Source organism: Polypterus senegalus, chromosome 15 (assembly GCF_016835505.1).
Source record: "Polypterus senegalus isolate Bchr_013 chromosome 15, ASM1683550v1, whole genome shotgun sequence".
In the NCBI taxonomy this organism is placed as follows: domain Eukaryota; kingdom Metazoa; phylum Chordata; class Cladistia; order Polypteriformes; family Polypteridae; genus Polypterus; species Polypterus senegalus.
In genome coordinates, this window is record NC_053168.1 from 18,626,003 (window position 1) to 18,649,311 (window position 23,309).

At 41.1% G+C, this 23,309-nt stretch overlaps 1 protein-coding gene across 1 annotated transcript in view; it reads left to right on the top strand.

The window, feature by feature from the left end:
• slc6a3 (solute carrier family 6 member 3) overlaps nucleotides 1–23,309 on the top strand; it is a 142,164-nt gene that overhangs the window by 31,355 nt on the left and 87,500 nt on the right. The window contains exons 4-6 of the mRNA XM_039737344.1: nucleotides 7,440–7,656; nucleotides 20,161–20,299; nucleotides 21,278–21,412. Coding sequence (XP_039593278.1) covers nucleotides 7,440–7,656; nucleotides 20,161–20,299; nucleotides 21,278–21,412 — 491 coding nt within the window. The remainder of the gene's footprint in view (nucleotides 1–7,439; nucleotides 7,657–20,160; nucleotides 20,300–21,277; nucleotides 21,413–23,309) is intronic.

A 23,309-nucleotide genomic window follows, 5' to 3' on the forward strand; every position in this document is an offset into this window, starting at 1 on the left:
CTGTCCTCCTTGGTTATCAACAGAAGAATCTATCCTAGCACCGAGTCAGTCAGTTAAGTCAAACGAATTAACATGAAAATTGTCAATCGGTTACACGGCAAATTGGTTAAATGCACATCAATAGACTATGCTGAAAATGTTGGTGGTGATTGTGTGGAAGATGAAAACATCAACTTCTCGTAGAATATCTACATCCGTTAACACCATCCTGTCTTCCACCGGCTGAATTACCGTTGAAAGAAGGAAATATCGTAATGTTATTGTGTGTAAAAATTTAACAGGCGACAAGAAAGGTTGTCATTAGACAACAAAGGAGATCTTGATATGCCATTCGTATTTAAACGTTTACAGTTTCCCGTTAGAATAGCTTTTGCTATGACAATTACAACATCACAGAGACACACATTCGAAAAAGTCATTTTATTTATTAGAGAGAAAGAAACGATATTCACTCATGGGCAGTTATACGTTGCATTGTTACGATGTAAATCCAAACACGGAATCAAAATTCAATGCAATATTGAGAAAAAGTTAATTCCAAATATTGTTTTTGCTGTAATTTTACAGTAAAAGTATAAGTTTAAAAAGTATTTGCATGTTAATTTCAAAGCCAAACAGAACGAAAACATAAAACGCAACAAATACCTCTAACACAACATGAAACATCATTTTCTTTCAATTTATTACGTTTTGTTATTTTTTACTATGGTTAATTACTCGCTGTAATGTAAAATAGTTCGGTCTATTATACATATGTAACAATTTCCATAAAAATATCAATCTGTTTAAATTGTACATCTGCTTCCCCATACACGAGCGACAGAGCCAGGGGTTGGCGAGCGAAGCAAGCAGTGGACAGAGCCCCCTGTACTTCTTTAAATATCAGAAGCACAAACTGCCATTTGGTAAATTCAGTCTCTCTCTAATCCTTTTGCAACAATGCTCCTTATCACAGGTTTAGTTTGTGACTGTAGGTGAATTTCTTGTTAGTTAAGTATGACACATACAGGTAGAGTGCTCTCTACCTTTCGCCCAATATTCCCTGGACAAGCCGTGCTTACCCATAACCCTGAATTTGTTTGACAATCCATGGTAGTGGTGTGAAAAACTATTTGCCCCCTTCCTGATTTCTTATTCTTTTGCATGTTTGTCACACAAAATGTTTCTGATCATCAAACACATTTAACCATTAGTCAAATATAACACAAGTAAACACAAAATGCACTTTTTAAATGATGGCTTTTATTATTTAGGGAGAAAAAAAATCCAAACCTACATGGCCCTGTGTGAAAAAGTAATTGCCCCCTTGTTCAAAAATAACCTAACTGTGGTGTATCACACCTGAGTTCAATTTCCGTAGCCACCCCAGGCCTGATTACTGCCACACCTGTTTCAATCAAGAAATCACTTCAATAGGAGCTGCCTGACACAGAGAAGTAGACCAAAAGCACCTCAAAAGCTAGACATCATGCCAAGATCCAAAGAAATTCAGGAACAAATGAGAACAGAAGTAATTGAGATCTATCAGTCTGGTAAAGGTTATAAAGCCATTTCTAAAGCTTTGGGACTCCAGCGAACCACAGTGAGAGCCATAATCCACAAATGGCAAAAACATGGAAGAGTGGTGAACCTTCCTAGGAGTGGCCGGCCGACCAAAATTACGCCAAGAGCGCAGAGACGACTCATCCGAGAGGTCACAAAAGACCCCAGGACAACGTCTAAAGAACTGCAGGCCTCACTTGCCTCAATTAAGGTCAGTGTTCACGACTTCACCATAAGAAAGAGACTGGGCAAAAACGGCCTGCATGGCAGATTTCCAAGACGCAAACCACTGTTAAGCAAGAAGAACATTAGGGCTCGTCTCAATTTTGCTAAGAAACATCTCAATGATTGCCAAGACTTTTGGGAAAATACCTTGTGGACTGATGAGACAAAAGTTGAACTTTTTGAAAGGCAAATGTCCCGTTACATCTGGCGTAAAAGGAACACAGCATTTCAGAAAAAGAACATCATACCAACAGTAAAATATGGTGGTGGTAGTGTGATGGTCTGGGGTTGTTTTGCTGCTTCAGGACCTGGAAGGCTTGCTGTGATAGATGGAACCATGAATTCTACTGTCTACCAAAAAATCCTGTAGGAGAATGTCCGGCCATCTGTTCGTCAACTCAAGCTGAAGCGATCTTGGGTGCTGCAACAGGACAATGACCCAAAACACACCAGCAAATCCACCTCTGAATGGCTGAAGAAAAACAAAATGAAGACTTTGGAGTGGCCTAGTCAAAGTCCTGACCTGAATCCAATTGAGATGCTATGGCATGACCTTAAAAAGGCGGTTCATGCTAGAAAACCCTCAAATAAAGCTGAATTACAACAATTCTGCAAAGATGAGTGGGCCAAAATTCCTCCAGAGCGCTGTAAGAGACTCATTGCAAGTTATCGCAAACGCTTGATTGCAGTTATTGCTGCTAAGGGTGGCCCAACCAGTTATTAGGTTCAGGGGGCAATTACTTTTTCACACAGGGCCATGTAGGTTTGGATTTTTTTTTCTCCCTAAATAATAAAAACCATCATTTAATAACTGCATTTTGTGTTTACTTGTGTTATATTTGACTAATGGTTAAATGTGTTTGATGATCAGAAACATTTTGTGTGACAAACATGCAAAAGAATAAGAAATCAGGAAGGGGGCAAATAGTTTTTCACACCACTGTATGTTAACTGTTCTTTTTATGCAATTTTATAATGTTTTCTTTACATTGTATACAGTGCACACAATTCCCATTTCTGCCATCGTCCATGATATTCACATCTACAGTACATTCAGCACTTGCTGTAGTTATGGTTTCCAAGTTGCTTTACATGCTGTCAGCAAATGAGTGCATTTTGCCTGCAGTGCAATGCACTTGTGACTCCGATTGGCATAAAAGCAAATATTGCATAAAACAAAAAGAAATACTAAAAATGAAGAGTTGGGTACATTTAGTCCACAGAGAAATAAAGCTTCAGATACAGGCTTGTTACAGTCATGTGAAAAAGTAAGTACACCCCATTGAAAGTTTTGACTTTTTCAGTATATCTGAACAGGCCAATATTAGATCTTCCAGCAAGCATCAACTACAGAGAAAGGTGATACACTTGAACAAATAGATATTATGTATTCATTCTCATAAATTTAATTAATATAAAATTAGAATCAGGTGTTCCAGATTAGGTGCCAGTGATTAGAACCTCCTTAGGGAGTGTGTAGGTGGACCCTGTCTTATTTAAACCACAAATATCTAGGGTCTGGGGTTCTGCTCCCTACTATTTGTGTGTGGGGTGTCATCACGCCAAGATCAGGAGAGCCCTCAGAAAGAAGATTGTGGATACCTATGACTCTGGCAAGAGATTTAAAAACAAAATCACCAAATTACTTGAAATCAGACATTCCACTGTAAGGAAACTCATCTACAAATGGTGTAAGACTGCTCAATTGTCCTGGGATGGTCAGCCCAGCAAATTCAGCTAAAGAGCTGGCCATTTGATACTAAACAAAGACTCCAGGAACCCCAAAATACAGAATCATTGCAGAATCTGCAGGTAACTCTTGCTTTGTTACTACAGGACCAGACCAGCTTGTAGTTATTTAATCATAATAATAATAATGCATTTTATTTATTCATAGGCGCCTTGCTAAAGACACGACACCGAACAATAGATAAAACGCACTTTATAAACAAAACTAAACATACAAAATTTAAAATCAGACAGCAATTGTAGTCAAGGAGGAAAAGCAGTCTTAAACAAATGAGTTTTAAGTTTAGATTTGAAACGTGAGAATGATTCAATATGTCTAAGCTCAGATGATAGTGAGTTTCAGAGCTGGAACATTCAGTTGCTCTGCTCCCCATGGTGGTAAGACGGACGTAGGGAACAGTCAAGTGGATGGAGGAAGAGGATCTGAGGGTATGGGAGGGAATGGCAACATGGAGGAGGTCAGAAGATATGGAGGTGCAAGTTTGTGGAGAACCTTAAAAGTTAACAGAAGAAATTTAAATTGAATGCGGAACTTAACTGGAAACCAATGAAGGTACTGCAAGACGGGAGTGATATGGTGAATAGAGGGGTTTCTAGTAATGATGCAGGTGGGCAGCTGAATTCTGGACCAGTTGAAGCTTATAAAGAGATTTGTGAGAAAGACCAAAGAAAAGGGAATTACAATAATCCAGACGAGAAGTGACCAGGCTATGAATGAGGATAGCAGTGGTGTGGGGAGTGAGGGAAGAGGGGGGGAATACGATTAATGTGACGCAGGTGGAGATATGTAGACCGGGAGATGTTACTGATGTGGGACTGAAAGGATAAAGTACTGTCAAGGATGACACCTGTGGGGAACGGGAGACAGAGGAATTATCAATAGCAAATGAAAAATGATCAGTTGTGGATAATGTTGATTTTGTACCAATGAGGAGAACCTCAGTTTTGTCACTATTTAATTTAAGAAAATGTGAAGAAAACCAGGATTTGATTTCTGCTATGCAATCAATAAGTGAGGAGGTTGGAAAGGAAGCAGTAGGGTTGCTAGTGAGGTAGAGCTGGGTGTCATCAGCATAACAGTGGAAGCTAATGTTATATTTATGAAAGATATCACCAAAGGGAAGGAGGTAAATAATGACAAGGAGGGGCCCCAGGACAGAGCCCACCTGAAGTAACAGCGGTGGGTTGGGATGTGAAAGTTTGAAGCTGAACAAACTGAGTGCGGCCTGAGAGATAAGATCTAAACCAGGAATCTTCAACTCCAGTCCTGGATAGCGACTGTGGCTGCAGGTTTTAATTCTAACCCTTTTCTTAATTAGTGAGCAGATTTTGCTGCTAATTAACTCTTTTCCTTAATTTTAGTTGATGCACAACTTAAGACTCAGGCCACTTAATTGTTAAAGCAATTAAACAATATTAAGACACAAAATGAACCAACACATAAACGACAACCTGCGTCCATCACAATATAACTGAAAATAAATAAAGGTGAAGGCCTCCTCAGTAATGTTGATCTGCTCAGGTCCACAAAACGGGACCACAAAAAAGTCCACAAAACATTTTGACAGCACTCTTAAAAAAGAAAATCAACAGTTTTGGAAATGTCTGGCATGGCAAAATGAGCACCATGGAATTAAATAACGGGTTTAATTAGCAATGAGAATTGGCTTCACGTTCAGAAACTGAATAAAGGTTGGAGTTTGAGGCCCCAAATTAGTTGCTCATCTGTTGGCTCACTTCACATCAGATTTATGTTTAGGTGCCGTTTAAGGGAAAAAAAATCAATTCAACAGTCTCAAGAAAAGTCAATTAAAATAAAGGGAAATCGTTAATTAGGAGCAAAAACTGGAAAGCTAATTAAGAAAAGAGTTAGAATGAAAACTTGCAGCCACAGTAGCTCTCCAGAACTAGAGTGTGGGTAATGCCAATCGAAGATAATCTATTAAGAAGAGTAGTGTAACAAATAGTGTCAAATGCCGCACTCAGATCAAGAAGGATGAGAATAGTAATTAAACCAGAATCAGCTGCCATAAGGAGGTCGTTAGCGACTATAAATGCTGCATCATATCAAAGTGTGCTTGAGGAAAATGTGAGGGCATCTGTCCGAAAGCTGAAGTTGAACCAGAAATGGAACTTTCAACACAATAATGATCCAAAGCACACTAGCAAATTCTAGTGAAGAATGGTGATGGACAGGTTGACAGACGAGATTAGACAGGAGTCCCCGTGGACTATGATGTTTGCTGATGACATTATGATCTGTAGCGATAGTAGAGAGCAGGTTGAGGAGACCCTGGAGAGGTGGAGATGAGGAGGAGAGGAATGAACATCAGTAAGAACAAGACAGAATACATGTGTGTGAATGAGAGGGAGCTCAGTGGAATGATGAGGATGCAGGGAGTAGAGTTGGCGGAGGTGGATGAGTTTAAATACTTGGGATCAACAGTACAGAGTAATGGGCATTGTGGAAGAGAGGAGAAGAAGAGAGTGCAGGCAGAGTGGAGTGGGTGGAGAAGAGTGTCAGGAGTGATTTGTGACAGACGGGTATCAGCAAGAGTGAAAGGGAAGGTCTACAGGATGGTAGAGAGACCAGCTATGTTATATGGGCTGGAGACGGTGGCACTGACCAGAAGGCAGGAGACAGAGCTGGAGGTGGCAGAGTTAAAGATGTTAAAATTTACATTGAGTGTGACGAGGATGGATGGGAATAGAAATGAGGACATTCGAGGGTCAGCTCAAGTTGGATGGTTGGAAGACAAAGTCAGAGAGGCGAGATTGTATTGGTTTGGACATGTGCAGAGGAGAGATGCTGGGTATATTGGGAGAAGGATGCTAAGGATAGAGCTGTCAGGGAAGAGGAGAAGAGGAAGGCCTAAGAGAAGGTTTATGGATGTGGTGAGAGAGGACATGCAGGTGATGGTGTGACAGAGCAAGATACAGAGAACAGAATGATATGAAAGAAGATGATCTGCTGTGGCGACCCCTAACAGGAGCAGCTGAAAGAAGAAGACTGGCCTACTGAAATCCTGATTTGAATCCCAATGAAATGTGGAGCAATTTGAAATGGGCAATGCACATAAGAAAACCCACACACATCTTGGAACTGAAGTCATTTTGCATGGAGTCGATGTCAGCGATTGGTGGGAAGTTTTGTAAAACACCTACAAGAAGTCAGCTTTACTAAAGGAGGCAATACCAGCTTGTGAAGCCAAAGGTGGAGTTACTTTTTCCCCAGTTGCCTTTTGCATTTATTGATATTTTGGTTGCACAAATTATTGAAAAGTATTAAATATTGCTTGTATTTTTATTCAGGAATATCACATAGGCAGTGTTTTTGCATGAAGATCTTCTCTTTGCTTGTTCAGATATGTTTAAAAAAAAAAGTCAACAATTTCCATGGGATGTACTTCCTTTATCACATGACTGTATCTGCGTAACAACAAGCACACTGTAACCATTCAATGATGTCATTGTCCTCACAGCCCTCTTGAGAAGTTACCAGGCCTGCACAAGGTCGATTTACAAGCACAAACCAAGCGTGTTAAGAAGCGTAGCGGCTGATTCCCTGACTACACAGCAAACACTTGCTAAAACACAAAGATCATGCTTAGGTTGTTCTTTGTTTTCTGGAGAAAAAGAACTTTGTGTTAAATGAAGATCACATGAAGTGAGAGTTGCAAATTGAACCAGGATGCGTTATGTTTGCATTACTTTTTGACATCTGATATGAAAAAGGTGCTATATAAATAAAATGTATTATTATCATAATGTATTTTTATTATTCATTTATCCTTAAATAATCATTATTCTTACTGCCAATAATTAGGATGTTGAATTTGAATAGACAAAGTAATTACATTTATATGCCATTACAGAATAAAGAAAATGAAGGGATTTTATATGTATTTGATCTGCTCTTCTAGGTGTTGGCTTTACTGTGATCTTGATTTCGCTTTATGTTGGCTTCTACTACAATGTGATCATTTCCTGGGCTCTCTTCTACTTGTTCTCATCCTTCACTGGGAACCTACCTTGGGAGCACTGCAACAACACATGGAACAGCCTGAACTGCTCTGACCTTTTCAACAGCTCCAACTTGAATGAAACCCAACGAACAACTCCAGCAGCAGAGTATTTTGAGTAAGTGCGCACGTTTAATAATAGTTCAATACACTTTATGATCAGAATTCAGTAGTAGTACCTGATTTGCTTATAATTGAACATGGAGTTGTTTGCGGTCTTTGGACCCACCATTTTATGAAGAGTGCTGCATAAAAAATGTAATAGAAATGAATTAACATTAGGCAGCATGGTCGTAGTGGGTAGTGCTGCTGCCTCAATATGGCCAAACACTATTTTCAGTGCCCTGTGATGGGCTGGCGCCCTGCCCGGGGTTTGTTCTTGCCTTGCGCCCTGTGTTGGCTGTGATTGGCTCCAGCAGATCCCCGTGACCCTGTGTTAGGATATAGCGGGTTGGATGATGACTGACTGACTATTTTCAGTATCCTACTGAGGTGCTACTTCAATGCAGATTGCATGTTCCTTCTCCAACCGAATGATGTACAGTATTAGTTTAACAGCCCACTGTGTAGTTGTGTGTGAGAGATGTCCTTGTGATAGACTGGTGTCTGTGATATGGTGGGTCCACGGCTCAGAAGAAAAGCCCAGTTTTTAAACGGAAAAAAGAGGGGGCGAAGTAGTGTGGCCGGAGCGGTTCTTGGACACTACGTGAGGCGAGCGTTTCCTCGCTTATGTGCACAGATGAGGAGTCATCCACCTCTGTAACTGATGCCGGGAACTGCTAATTGCCACACCTGAGCCACATCCCCATGATATAAAGTCGGAGTGCGAGTGCGGAGGGGAGGAATAAAAATCGAGAAAAGAAAAGTGGACGGAGGTTATGGGAGAAGAAGGCGGCAGGAAGCAGAAAACCGGTACATGAGCGAGCAAAGGTATGCATGCTGTCGAGAGCGGAAGGCAGCTGAGAAGTAAGCCCTAGTGGCGTGCTTGGCACCCAGGGCGGTCGGTAGTGGTCTCTCCTGCTGAGCATTAGTGAGGAGCAGGAGTGACCAGAAGGAGACTTGGGAGGTGAATGCCCCAGCGTGAGCTTCCCAGGGATCAGGAAGCCACCAGACCAGCAGGCAGGGAAGGTCAGCTGCGGGTGGGGTGACTCCCCTGGTGCAAAGCCTGAATGGGAGAAGCAGGGGAGCCACCAGCAGATGAAGGCACCAGGTTTTGTCTTAAAGGACTGCTTCCAGCCATTGTTTTTAACCTCGTTTTAAGTGGATTCATTTATAGGATTTTCACCTCCACAATTTACTTGTTTTTTTATAGATGATTTATTAAATGACGTTTGGAGCACTGCACTATTTATTCTGAACACTGTTTTTGGTTTTGTTGCTTTTTAATAAACACACTTGCACCGTTTTGTACCATCCCCTTGCTTCGTTGTGTCCTTGTTGTCCAGCTCATCCGGTGACATTCAAGAGCTTCCAAAAAGGAAGTGGGCGCATTGGAGCAAGAACCCGCAAGGTCACAGTGTCCTGTCCAGGGTGGATTCCTACATTGTGCACACCGGGTATCAGATTGCTGTGATTCACTACTGTTGTAGAAAACAGAAGAATGGATTAGTGTTCTAGTGAAAAGGATATTACTTTGTAGTATCAATTTACAACATTCAATACTGTATTGGAATTTGTTTTCCGTTATGGTTTCTTAAGCTTTTAGATGAAAAGTTATCAGATACTGCAAAGTTAAGTGAGTGCATGCAGCACATAAACTCTTGATGCATATTTTTAAAAGAAATTGCACAGTGAAGAAATTCCTACAGACTGGAAGCTAGCAAATATTGGCAATTATATTAACACTAGAATTACCAGAGCCTACAAAAAAACTCCTAGATCCATCCCACCTTAAATCGCTTCGCACCTCCCCGTCAGCGTCTTTTGTCCTTTAAATGTGTTGATATCACATCCCCCCACCCCGCACAGTTTTCTCAGCTCAAGTCTGTTTACCTGCATGTCAGTTGCTTGGAGTTGAATAGAGTGAGATGTCAAGCAAAATGGCACCTTTTATAAATACTATATCGTTATTTGGAACACATGCATTTCGTGTATGTTCAGTGTCTACAACGATCTATTTAAACACATCGTTAAAAAAGAAACGTTTTTCATGTTTTAGTAATAATTGACAAAATAAAGACATGAAGTGTATAATGTGTGAAGTCTGAATTCCAAATATCAAAGAAACACTTTCACATACAAAGTACAGCGACAGCAGCTTCCACCTTCCACCTATTTGCCCTTGATTTGTGTCTCTTGTTTTTGCGTTGACGCTGGTATTGACCCTTTTCTTCTTGGCTTTCATCTCTTCTCCTGACTCGCTCTCAAACCCAGTCTCTTTTCAGACAAATCATCTGCACATTGTTCTCTTTCAGTCCCTCCCTACGTTCACTGGCTGGTAGTGGGCCTCTTCTTTGCTGAGTTGGGCTGTGGTCTGTCTGGGTGCAATCCAGTCCTACAAGAGCCCTGGCTACCACTTGCCAGCTGGTTAACCCTCCACCCCTAATAAAAGACTGATCCACCCAAACAATTGTATCTTTTATCTTTATTATTCAGTGCTAAACTAATTTTGCCCATTTAATTAATTTTGCAGATGCACAACAACACCAGCAAACTCTAATTGTCTAAAATGCATCTAACCACACGTCTCCAACAATATGATCATATCCAGCCCCTCTGTATGATCAAACATCAGAAAAGCTGCTTGTCCAACTGTCTTATTTATTGTTTTTCTCGTACAAATCCTCTATAATGTACATGGAGCAGAACAGAGCTGAGAGAATCAAAGTTCTCTCTACAATACCACAGCACTCATCTGCCTTCTTTCAGTCCCAAGCATTTAAAGTTAAGTTATTATATCAAGGGAAAAATGTCATAGGCCAGACATTCACAACTTTACCCAGACTGAATGTTTTAACCACAACCCTTCATCTTCTCACTCAGTGGGCCTACAATGGCTTTACACCTTTTTCAGTTTCTCACGTTCTGGGCATTTCTACCTTTTTTTACCTTTATATTTTATGTGCTTACTCCAGAAGAAGGGTGGCGCAGTGGGTAGCGCCGCTGCCTCACAGTTTGGAGACCGGGGTTCGCTTCCCGGGTCCTCCCTGTGTGGAGTTTGTATTTTCTCTCCGTGTATGTGTGGGTTTCCTCCCACAGTCCAAAGACATGCAGGTGAGGTGCATTGGCGATCCTAAATTGTCCCTAGTGTGTGCTTGGTGAGTGTGTGCCCTGCGGTGCTGGCGCCCTGCCCGGGGTTTGTTTCCTGCCCTGCGCCCTGTGTTGGCTGGGATTGGCTCCAGCAGACCCCCGTGACCCTGTAGTTGGGATATAGTGGGTTGGATAATGGATGGATTACTCCAGAAGACACACATTTAATGAAGGCTCAATAGCTGAAAATGGGGTTGTAGCTGCCTTTTTAAATCAGGAAATATGCGTTTCCATCCTTTATTTCTATTTTGAAGATACTTTCATGATGTTTCTTAATAGTACAACTTGGTATTAGTGATTTCTGGGCTTAATACTTAGTAGTTGTGTCCCTTTTTTATTAGAAAACATTCTCCTTTATGAATCTCTGATATGAGAGCTGTCTGTTCTGCTTGTTGTCCAATGCTTTCATTAATCACTGAAATGGAAAGCTAAATGGTGGCTTAGTCTTCCCTTTTCTAAGGTTGTTATTATACATCTGCGCTTAAAAACATCATGTCTAGTTCTCCATAATTTCAGTAATTATCATCTAAACTCTTAAGTGTACCATTTGTGTACACGGAAGTAAAACTAAGCAGTTAACGCAAAGGCCACTATCATGCTTTTTAAGCTGACATTTACGGCATTCTGAAAAATTGATAGAACTTTGGTTGGGATGCAGAGTGTACGTCCTATACTGATACTGTCTCAGTTTTAAATACTGTGGTGCACCAACACAATATGTAGTTTGTAGGTGATAATGAGGCAGTGGTTAAAGCAGCTGCCTTTCAGCTCCAGAGGTCCTGGGTTTAAATCGCAGCCCTGGGCACTGCCCGTGCACACTCCCTGTGTCTGTGTGGGCTCAGGACATATGTGTTTGGCTAGATGATAACTCAAAATGACCCCATATAAGTAAGGGCAGGTACGTCCGTGAGTGTGCCTTGTGATGATCTGGCACTTCATCCAGTGTTTGGCTCTTTTGTTTCACCCAACCCCACAACAAGCACCAGTGACTAGGATTATCATAAACAGGCTAGAAACTGCATGGGGGCATGAATGGCAAGACGTTTAAACATTATAGATGCATATTTAGTATAGGAACCTAATCCAGGACTTTGTTAAATGGTGCGACTCAAACTACCTACACCTGAACACCAGCAAAACCAAGGAGCTGGTGGTGGATTTTAGGAGGTCCAGGACCCTCATGGACCCCGTGATCATCAAAGGTGACTGTGCAGAGGGTACAGACCTATAAATACCTGGAAGTGCAGCTGGATGATAAATTGGACTGGACTGCCAATACTGATGCTCTGTGCAAGAGAGGACAGAGCCGACTATACTTCCTTAGAAGACTGGCGTCCTTCAACATCTGCAATAAGATGCTGCAGATGTTCTATCAGATGGTTGTGGCGAGTGCCCTCTTCTACGCGGTGGTGTGCTGGGAGGCAGCATAAAAAGGACACCTCACGCCTGGACAAATTGGTGAGGAAGGCAGGCTCTGTTGTAGGCACGGAGCTGGACAGTTTGACATCTGTGGCAGAGCGACGGGCACTGAGCAGACTCCTGTCAATCATGGAGAATCCACTGCATCCACTGAACAGGATCATCTCCAGACAGAGGAGCAGCTTCAGCGACAGACTGCTGTCACCGTCCTGCTCCACTGACAGACTGAGGAGACGTTCTTCAATTCCACCCAGGGGGGTAAACGTTAACATTATACAAAGTTATTGTCTGTTATACCTGCATTGTTATCACTCTTTAATTTAATATTGTTTAATTTTATCAGTATGCTGCTGCTGGAGTCTGAGAAATTCCCCTTGGGATTAATAAAGTATCTATCTATCTATCTATCTATCTATCTATCTATCTATCTATCTATCTATCTATCTATCTATCTATCTACTCCATCTATCAACTCCATCTATCAACTCCACAGAGACAATGACCAGGCAAGAATTTGAACCCAGGAGTATTGAACGGCAAGGCATTGACAAGAATAACTGAGTCCAATGTTGCACCATCCATAACCAATCCTATAAAAATATACAATGGATTCAGCAAGTATTCAGACCCCTTCACTTTCTACACATTTTTTTATGTTACAACCTAAAGCTAAACTCATTTAAATTCATTTTTCCCCATGTCAAGAAACATTCAATACTCCCAGAATGACCAAGCATAAACAGCATTTAGATTTTATTGCAAATTCATTAAAAATAAAAAAAACTGAAATATCATATGAGAGAAGTATGCAGACCCTTCCCTCAGTATGCAGTTGAAGCCCCTTTAGCAGGGATTCCAGCCTGGAGTCTTCTTGAATTTGACACAACAAGCTTTGCACACCTGGGTTTGAGGATTTTTCTGCCATTCGTCTCTGGAGATCGTCTCCAGCTCTGTCATTTGGGATGTGGAGAGTTGGTGCACAGCTATTTTCAGGTCCCTCTAGAATTGTGTTCAAGTCCGAGCTCCGCCTGGGCCACTCAAGAACATTCACAGACTTGTCCCTAAGTCACTCCCATGGGATCTTTGCTCTTTTTTTTAGGGTCAGTATCCTCTTGGAAGGTGAACCTTTGGCCTAGACTAAGGTCCAGGTTGCTCGACCAGATTTTCATTACATGTACGATGCTCTATCCAGCTTTCCCCCAACCCTGTCTTGTTTTCCTAGTCCATTCTGCTGAAAGACACCCCGACAGCATGATGCTGCCAGCACTTGAAATAGCATTGCACTGGTGATGAATCGGTGCCTGGTTTTCTCCAGACATTAATCTTGTTTTTATCATACCAGAAAAACTTGTTTCTCCCAGTCCCTAAAGGTGATGTTTTGTGAACTCAACGTGGATTTCTACAAGTCTTTGACTCAGGAGAGGCTTATATTTGGCCACTTTGTTGCAGGGATGGTTGTCCTTCTGGAAGTTTCCTCTCATCTACACACGGGTTCTCTGTTGCATAGGCAGAGTGACAATTCGGTTCTTGGCCACCTCTCTTACCATTCCCTTCTCCCTCAATTGCTCTATTTGGCTGGTTGGCCAGCTCTAGGAAGAGCTGTGGTTGTTCAAGACGTCTTCCATTCAAGAATTATGGAGGCCACTGTGCTCTTGGGAGCCTTCAGTGCTGCACTCATTGTATGCAGCCCTCCCCAGATCTAATGCTTGACATAATTCTTGCCTTTAAGCTCTACAGGCAATTCCTTTGACCTCATGGCTTGGTTTTTGCTCAGCTGTGGTTAACCTTGTACAGACAGATGTGTGGCTTTACTAATCATGTCCAGCCAAATGATTTGACCACAGGTGGACTCCAAAAAAGCTGGTGGAATAGAATGGGATGCACCTCAGGCCAAATTTCAACTGTCAAAGCAAAGAATCTGAATACTTGTGTCAATGTGATCTTTATTTGTTTTAATAAATTTGCAAAAATCTCTAAAATCCGGTTTTCGCTTTATCATTGTGGGGTGTTGAGTTTGACCTTATGTAAAAAAAAACATGAATTGAAATGATTTTAGCGTAAGACTGCAACAGAGCAAAATTTGAAAAAAGTGGCAACCTACTTGTACAAAAAGCCTATGTCAAACGTACATTTGTAAATGTTAAATGCAAATTTGTATATTGTATATTCAGGTATTATTTTAAATATGAAACATCCATCCATCCATCCATCCATTATCCAACCCGCTATATCCTAACTACAGGGTCACGTTGGTCTGCTGGAGCCAATCCCAGCCAACACAGGGCACAAGGCAGGAAACAAACACCAGGCAGGGTGCCAGCCTACTGCAAAATATGAAACATTGTCATGAAAAACATAAGGTCTTATATTATAAGGACTCACCCAGTGAAAAGTTCCGTTTAATATGCTGAAGTGGTTGTATGAAGTACTTTAACTGACTATTCCCAGTCTTACTGTGGGGAGTGCTGAGAGAAGTCAAGCAAAATGAAAAGGTGTCATTTCTCATTGCTTCCATAATGGCTAACACGGTACAACACCCTACTGCTGGGGAGAGTGCTTACTGGCATGTACATAGATTGAATCAAGGGTTTAACTGATGTGGGGTACAGCCCGGACACAGACAGGTAGACGTGTTCTTTCTCCACACACGTGTTTATTTAAGTGGTAAAGTGCACAAACCCAGTGCCGCAGCACCAATCACCCCTTCAAGTCCTGGCCGCACAACAATGCCTTGCTCAGTCCTCAGACCGCCTCCACTCCTCTTCTCCGAGCTCCGTCCACTTCCACCCGACTCTTTTGTCGATGCACGCCTTTATGCACGGATGGGCTCCAGGTGCTTCCTGAGGAGCTTCCGCCGACACACCCCCGTGTGGCGGAAGCACCAACTGTGTAGCCGGAAGTCCTCCGGATGTTCTTGCTCCTCTTCCCCCCAGCACTTCCTGGTGTGGCGGAAGTGCTGAGATCCAGGGCTCCCAAGGCACCGGGCGCCCCCTGGCAGTGACCACGGGCTATCAAGCCTCCAACCCGTGGCCCCCAAAGCAACCAGGGTGGCGGCCCCCACGTGATCCCAGATGTGCGCACGCCCACTTCCGGTCCCTCAAGGCGTCCTGGCCGGGTCATCGCCCCTGGCATCCTTGACACTGACCAGATGTACAAGAATGGCATGTTTGTCTTTAGAGATACTAGGGGGCTTCGCCCACCAACCCCCGTGTTTGGTTTTCCAAATACACACTTTTAAGATTTTGTTTTTCTTTGAATTGTTGCTATTTCATTGGTTTCACTTTTATTTCAGAACTTCTGCAAAAGCAATATTTGGAATCTTTCAAGTCCCAATATGCTGAATCTTTTAAATGCGGTCAGTGAGACTTGTGTTTAAGGACTTTGTTCCGTAATTCAGGACAGGTTTCTCTGTTTGGAATTTCAGCACAGACAAAAACGATCTTCATCATCAGCAGTTAATCATTTTTTTTGCAAAGTAACCAATCAATGTATGTGAGGTAAACTGCGTTTTTGAAATTCTCTGACTTAAACTTCAAACCCTTACAATATTGACATACTTCTGATATCTCACCTGTGTCCATATATTCGATCTCTATTCGCCTTTTCGTTATTTCTCCGAGTAATAATTTCTTTTTTTCTCCGAGTAATAATTTCTCTTTGTTTTCACACTGTCATTGTTTGCTGCTTTCATATTCTGTATCTTGCTCTGTATGTGTTTCGCGCCTATGTTTTTTTCCCCCCCCCGAGTCTTTTGAATTCCAGTTTTCATTTTCTCTAACCTGCTCTGCATGTGTTTGGCCTCCTTGTTTTTTAACCTCTTTATGATGTTTTACTTTGTTTTCTACTCTTTGCCCTTTATTTTTGACCTCGCTTTGTCCGTGGTGATTATTTTCCCTTTTTTGAGTAATAATTTCCATTTGTTTGCGCTACTGTGATTTTTACTTTCTTTTTTTTACACTTTCTAATTTTCTTACTTTCATATTCTTTAACTTTCTCCACATGTGTATTGCGCCAAACATTTTTTTGTCTTTTGAGCTTTTCGAATTCCACTGCTTTCATAATCTCTAACCTGCTCTGCATGTGTATAGCACCAACGTTTGTGAACGTCTTTATGAAGTTCTACTTTGTCTTTTACTCTCTGTCTTTTAATTCTGAGTCCGATTGGATGTGCTTTTTTTTCAATTGCACTTGTTCCTGGCTGATAATTACTTTCCTTATTTTCTGAATTTGCCCCTACATTATTCTTTTTCTTTTTTGCTCTTTTTTCTCTCCAACACTTTTGAGTCTCTTTTCTCCGCGCTGCTTTCTTCTTCACTTAGTCGTTGACGTTTCATTTATCACGTATTGTCCGTATACGCTTTATATGCGCTGAGAGCCCTGCATCTGTGTGTGCTCAACACCTTTACACGACTGAGAGTTTTGCTGCCCGTGGTCTTATTTGGTTGTAAGTAGGGCTTGTCTTGCAAGAATCTCATCTTCTACGTCATCACGAGACGGTCCTAGGTCAATCTCTTGTCACAAGGTCTCATGTTTAAGGTCCTCGCGAGACACACCGTGGCCAATCTCTTTCTTTTCGCGGGTCTTTCAAGTGTCTTCCGTGAAGATCACATCTCGTCTCCCATCTTTCTCTCCTGGGATTTTTTTTTTTTATAATAGAGAGATAATTTCAGCAATATAAAAATGGAATAAGGTACAAGTAATAAAAGAACAAGTGTGTGTGTGTGTCCCTTTGCTATGTCTCTGTTATATAGCATGGGATCCATAAAAGCAGTGGTAATGTTTGTGATGCACCATCTGTTGAAATGAACAATGCAATGCATTTTATTATTACATCCATCCATCCATTTTCCAACCCACTGAATCCGAACACAGGGTCACGGGGGTCTGCTGGCGCCAATCCCAGCCAACACAGGAACCAATCCTGGGCAGGGTGCCAACCCACCGCAGGACACACACAAACACAACAAGCACACACTACAGCCAATTTAGAATCGCCAATCCACCTAACTGGCATGTCTTTGGACTGTGGGAGGAAACCCACGCAGACACGGGGAGAACATGCAAACTCCACACAGGGAGGACCCGAGAAGCAAACCCGGGTCTCCTAACTACGAGGCAGCATCGCTACCACTGCGCCACCGTGCCGCCCTTTTATTCTTACATGCAGTACTAACTACATTCCAACAGATGGTGCATTACAAACATTAACACTGAATACGTCAATATCATCCATTAGGTTGATTACTTAGATTTCAACCCGTTTAAGACAAGTAGCACAGCTTGCAATGTATAATCAAGTCACAATACTTTATCCATCCATCCATCCATCCATTGTCTAACCCGCTGAATCCGAATACAGGGTCACGGGGGTCTGCTGGAGCCAATCCCAGCCAACACAGGGCACAAGGCAGGAACCAATCCTGGGCAGGGTGCCAACCCACCACAGGACACACACAAACACACCAAGCACACACTAGGGCCAATTTAGAATCGCCAATCCACCTAACCTGCATGTCTTTGGATTGTGGGAGGAAACCGGAGCGCCCGGAGGAAACAATACTTTATATATTACAAAATATTAAAAATAAAATTGCAACTTGATTGCATTGTGACCCAAATATCATATCATATACCAAGGCGTCCTTGTAAATTCTCTGCTCTAATTCATTGCTGTTTTCTACTGAGACGGAAAATTCAAAGAATTGGATGAATGGAAGATTTAGACTACATTAGTCCATCTTAAGGGTGGCACGGTGGCACAGTGGGTAGCGCTGCTGCCTCGCAGTTAGGAGCCTGGGTTCGCTTCCCGGGTCCTCCCTGCGTGGAGTTTGCATGTTCTCCCCGTGTCTGCGTGGGTTTCCTCCCACAGTCCAAAGACATGCAGGTTAGGTGCATTGGCGATCCTAAATTGTCCCGGGTGTGTGTGCTTGGTGTGTGTGTGTGTCTGCCCTGCGGTGGGCTGGCACCCTGCCCAGGGTTTGTTTCCTGTCTTGCACCCTGTGTTGGCTGGGATTGGCTCCAGCAGACTTCTGTGACCCTGTAGTTAGGTTATGGTGGGTTGGATGATGGATGGATGGATAATCCATCTTAGCCATTACCATACCATCAGAAGGTACTATTAAGATACTGATTATTAAACCTTAAGGACTATGGCTCAATCTTCAGCTAAAATACTCAATATTTTATGTGCTGGGTTGCCTTGTGAAGGGCTAGTATGTCCATTTCCTCAGATGTCCTCATGCTTTTAGTTTATTCTCTCGCTTCCTTATGGGGTGAATTGAGGAAATGACTGGATTCACTAAGTAATAGCAACTTAATTTTTTGTTCATAATTTCAGGATTGTAAGTCACAATATAGAAAGCGTATATCCAGTAATATGTCAAATTTCACTTGACGACAATTCACAGTTAATATACTGTTGTATATTGTATAGTACTCAGAGACAGCATCAAAAAATGATTTTGTTTGTCAGGTGTAATCTTAAATTGTATGCACTCAGTATGTACTTTATTTAGTCCACTTTCCATTCTCACATAATCAATCAATGATAGCATCATAGGTGTTGACAATGTAATTGAAAGCAACTATCCAGTGAATAATTTGGAAAGCAAACTAAAGATTTCCGTATCATCTATGCTCCTAAGCATCATAGATATACACATAATAGGCCGAGATGCAAAAAGATCCAGTCAACGGTGTTCATGTGACCAAAAACACACTGTTGATGATAAATTGTGCAGAGTTAGCCAACTAATATCCGAATACATCAGGGGTGTAAGAAAGTTCATCTTCGTATCAATGGCCAGGTGTAGGTGTTGACCTGCCTAAGTCCTATTAAAAATCAAGGAATCCCAATTCCTTCAGATTCCTCCACAATATAATGGAAAAAAAACCCTTGAGTTCATGGATTCACCTTTCTAGAGATAAATAAGGAAGACTTTTAGTGGCTGTGTAATAGTGTAGGTTCATTTTCCATTGTGGATTTTTTAATATGAGAAAAGCAACATTTAATGGCTGAAAGATATCTAAATAACGTTGCTAATCAAGCCCACTCCTTCCTCGACAGCAAATTTTCATATTTTATGTGAATTCCTTCAGTAGGACAATGTTCATTGCCAAAATGTTATGAAGCACATTTATGAATATGATAGTGGATTTGGTATAATACAGTGGCCACATCTTGGACCTCCCCGATTGTTTCTGCTTTGCAATATTTTGAATTCTGTTATTCTTCTACACAACATGGAGTGCTTGTTTAATATTTTGGATGCTGCCAGTATTAAAAGGGGTGACCTGGCTGATGCCCCACCATTTCCTCTGTGATCAGCGTGTTCTCGACAACACCTTTCATTTACTTTTTATATTCTAAAGACTGATGCTAACCTTGTAGGTTTGATTATAGTACTGCACAATATTAACAACTGTCCGCATTCAAATCTCTATTTTCAAACCTTGGTCAGATGTACTCTTCTTGCATCTTTTATTCCCCCTTGTGTTCCTCCTCTTTATTATTTATATTATATCTTGAAATATAAAACCTTTTAGTAACAAGTTTTAAATCCATTACAATATTCTGGCCTGGGTTCACATCCCGGGTCCTCCCTGTGTGGAATTTGCATGTTCTCCCCGTCTCTGCGTGGGTTTCCAAAGACATGGAGGTTAGGTGCATTGGCGACCCTAAATTGTCCCTAGTGTGTGCTTGGTGTGTGTGTGTGTGTGTGCCCTGCGGTGGGCTGGCACCCTGCCCAGGGTTTGTTACCTGCCTTGCACCCTGTGTTGGCAGGGATTGGCTCCAGCAGACCCCCATGAGCCTGTAGTTAGGATATAGCGGGTTGGATGATGATGATGATTGACTGACTGACTGACAATATTCTGGAAATGTGCAGAATATACAGTGCATGTGTTTTCACTATTGAAACATTTTAATTTATATGAATTGTTTTGTTTATCCTAGGAGAGGAGTCTTACATCTCCATGAAAGTCAAGGAATTAATGACTTGGGGTTGCCCAGATGGCAGCTGACATCCTGTTTAGTTGTGGTAATCGTTGTCTTGTATTTCAGCCTATGGAAAGGAGTAAAGACATCTGGGAAGGTATAGATATCCTTTCTTGATCTTGTTTTGTGGATAAAATGATCCTGCCCAGCTGAAATGTATGTTTTTACACATGCAGCCTTATATCTTTATGTAAATGAAATGCTTTTCAATTTTGCCTGGCATTCTGGTTCAGCGATTAACACTGCAATCTCCCAGATCCTCCCTCAATTGCTCTATGTAGAGATTTTGTATATTCTGCCCGTGTCTTTTTCGTTGAGGTCATTTTTTTTTCTCCTACATTCTCAAAGACATGTATGTTAGGTTAATTGGGCATTTCAAACTGGCCAAGTGTGATTTTGTATGCTGGCGAGTCCTGTGATGGATTGGCACAATCATCCAAGGCGGGTTCTTGCCCTGCAACCAGTACTGCTAGGATAGACCCCACACAGTTCACCTCTGAATTGAGTTACAGTAAGCAGATTTGAGAAGAATATGTTCTTTTATAATTTTACTGAAATGAATAGATGTTAATTATACCATGAATGCATATTCACAGAGAGAATTATTTTAATTAGTTCTGCCGTCCTTTACATTTGAAACATTACAGTTATGTCTACCATTAATTCTTACACATTTTGAATTCACACGTAGTAAATTGCTATTATTATACAAGTCTACTTTTCTGCAAGGTGTACTTTTGGTAGTATGTCGAAAACACAAAAACATACACATTTGAAATTTTAGAATTCACAACAACTTTCCTAGTCAAATGTCTCAAGAATGAACAGCACATGTGTCATAAAATTTAGAATTTTAATAAAAGTAGGAGCTTGTGGTGCGAGTACAAAACATTTTCATCCCGCATTATGCTCCTTGATAAACTATTATTAAACTAGTGCTTTATAATTCCTTTTAAAAATATGAATGTCAGATCATTTCTGATTAGATCAACTGACTGTATAAATGATATACTGTACCCCTTTTTACATTTTCTGTTATTTCTGCAATTGGCGTCATGTAGCTGTTGTTTTGCAGGTTGTGTGGATTACAGCAACAATGCCTTACATGGTCCTAACTGTTCTGTTGTTGCGTGGAGTTACCCTGCCAGGGGCCATTGATGGAATCAAAGCATATTTGAGTGTCGATTTCCTTCGCCTGTGTGAGGCCTCGGTGAGTCTTAACAGTTTATCTCTTTTAAAACCTTTACTTATTGATAAAACGCAACATTTGATAGCTGTTAACTATTCACCATATTAGCTGACAGTACCTTACATATAATGTCAACCTCATAGTCAGTCAGCACTTTATATGCTTTGTATCCTAGTCCACCAATAAGACACTCATCATAAATGCCAGTTTTACATGTGACCACACTTTAACAACTGACAAATGAAGTAATCTGCTGTCAATTTTAAATATTAATCGGCTGTTTCACAACAGAAAGACTAGACGGATCAAAACATGCTTTGAATTGTTCTTCTTCTTCCTATTCATCTTTTCCCACTTTTATGTGGGGTCGATGTGCTTGATCAACCTTTTCATACAGCTTGGTCCTGCACCTCCTCCTCAGTCAGTCCCTTCTTCTACCTCATCCATTCACCTCCAATTTTACTCCTCACTTTCTCTTCCCCTGTATTTCCATTCTCATCATTCTTCTGCCCACATCTTCCTGGTCTCTCCTTATCACACGTCTACACCACTTCAGTCTACTTTGCTGTACTTTCTTAGATGTTTGTCCCTCTAGTTTTACCTCCAATTCTATTTACTGTTTCCACTTAACGTGTGCACTCCAATATCTGCAGATCTACAACCACATTGTACTTTTAATGCATATTACAACATTAACATCCTGGCCATATTAGAAAACAGACTATTATGCTGTGTATTTCAAACATCAAAGTTTATAAGTATATGCTCGCATATTAAACAGAAGAAAAAGAGTAAATGACTCAGGCCTTAAACACTCCTAACACTCAAAAAATATGCATTTGTTTTTACATTCTGAATGTTAACGTTATTTTATGTTTTAAATAAAGCAAAAATATTGTGAGTGAATGGGCTGTTTGGTTTTAGATAGGTATGAAAGTCACTATATGATAGATAGATAGATAGATAGTTATGAAGACTATATAATAGATAGATAGATAGATATGAAAGGCACTATATGATAGATAGATAGATAGATAGATAGATAGATAGATAGATAGATAGATAGATATAGATAGATAGATAGATAGATAGATATGAAGACTATATGATAGATAGATATAAAAGTCACTATATGATAGATAGATATGAAAGGCACTATATGATAGATAGATAGATAGATAGATAGATAGATAGATAGATATGAAGACTATATGATAGATAGATAGATAGATATGAAAGGCACTATATGATAGATAGATAGATAGATAGATATGAAAGGCACTATATGATAGATAGATATAAAAGGCACTATATGATAGATAGATATGAAAGGCACTATATGATAGATAGATAGATAGATACTTTATTAATCCCAAGGGTAAATTCACATACTCCAGCAGCAGCATACTGATAAAGAACAATATTAAATTAAAGAGTGATAAAAATGCAAGTAAAACAGACAATAACTTTGTATAATGTTAACGTTTGCCCCCCTGGGTGGAATTGAAGAGTCGCATAGTGTAGGGTCTCCTCAGTCTGTCAGTAGAGCAGGATGGTGACAGCAGTCTGTCGCTGAAGCTGCTCCTCTGTCTGGAGATGATCCTGTTCAGTGGATGCAGTGGATTCTCCATGATTGACAGGAGTCTGCTCAGTGCCCGTCACTCTTCCACGGATGTTAAACTGTCCAGCTCCGTGCCTACAATAGAGCCTGCTTTCCTCACCAGTTTGTCCAGGCATGAGGCGTCCTTCTTCTTTATGCTGCCTCCCCAGCACACAACCGCGTAGAAGAGGGCACTCGCCACAACCGTCTGGTAGAACATCTGCAGCATCTTATTGCAGATGTTGAAGGATGCCAGCCTTCTAATAAAGTATAGTCGGCTCTGTCCTCTCTTACATAGAGCATCAGTATTGGCAGTCC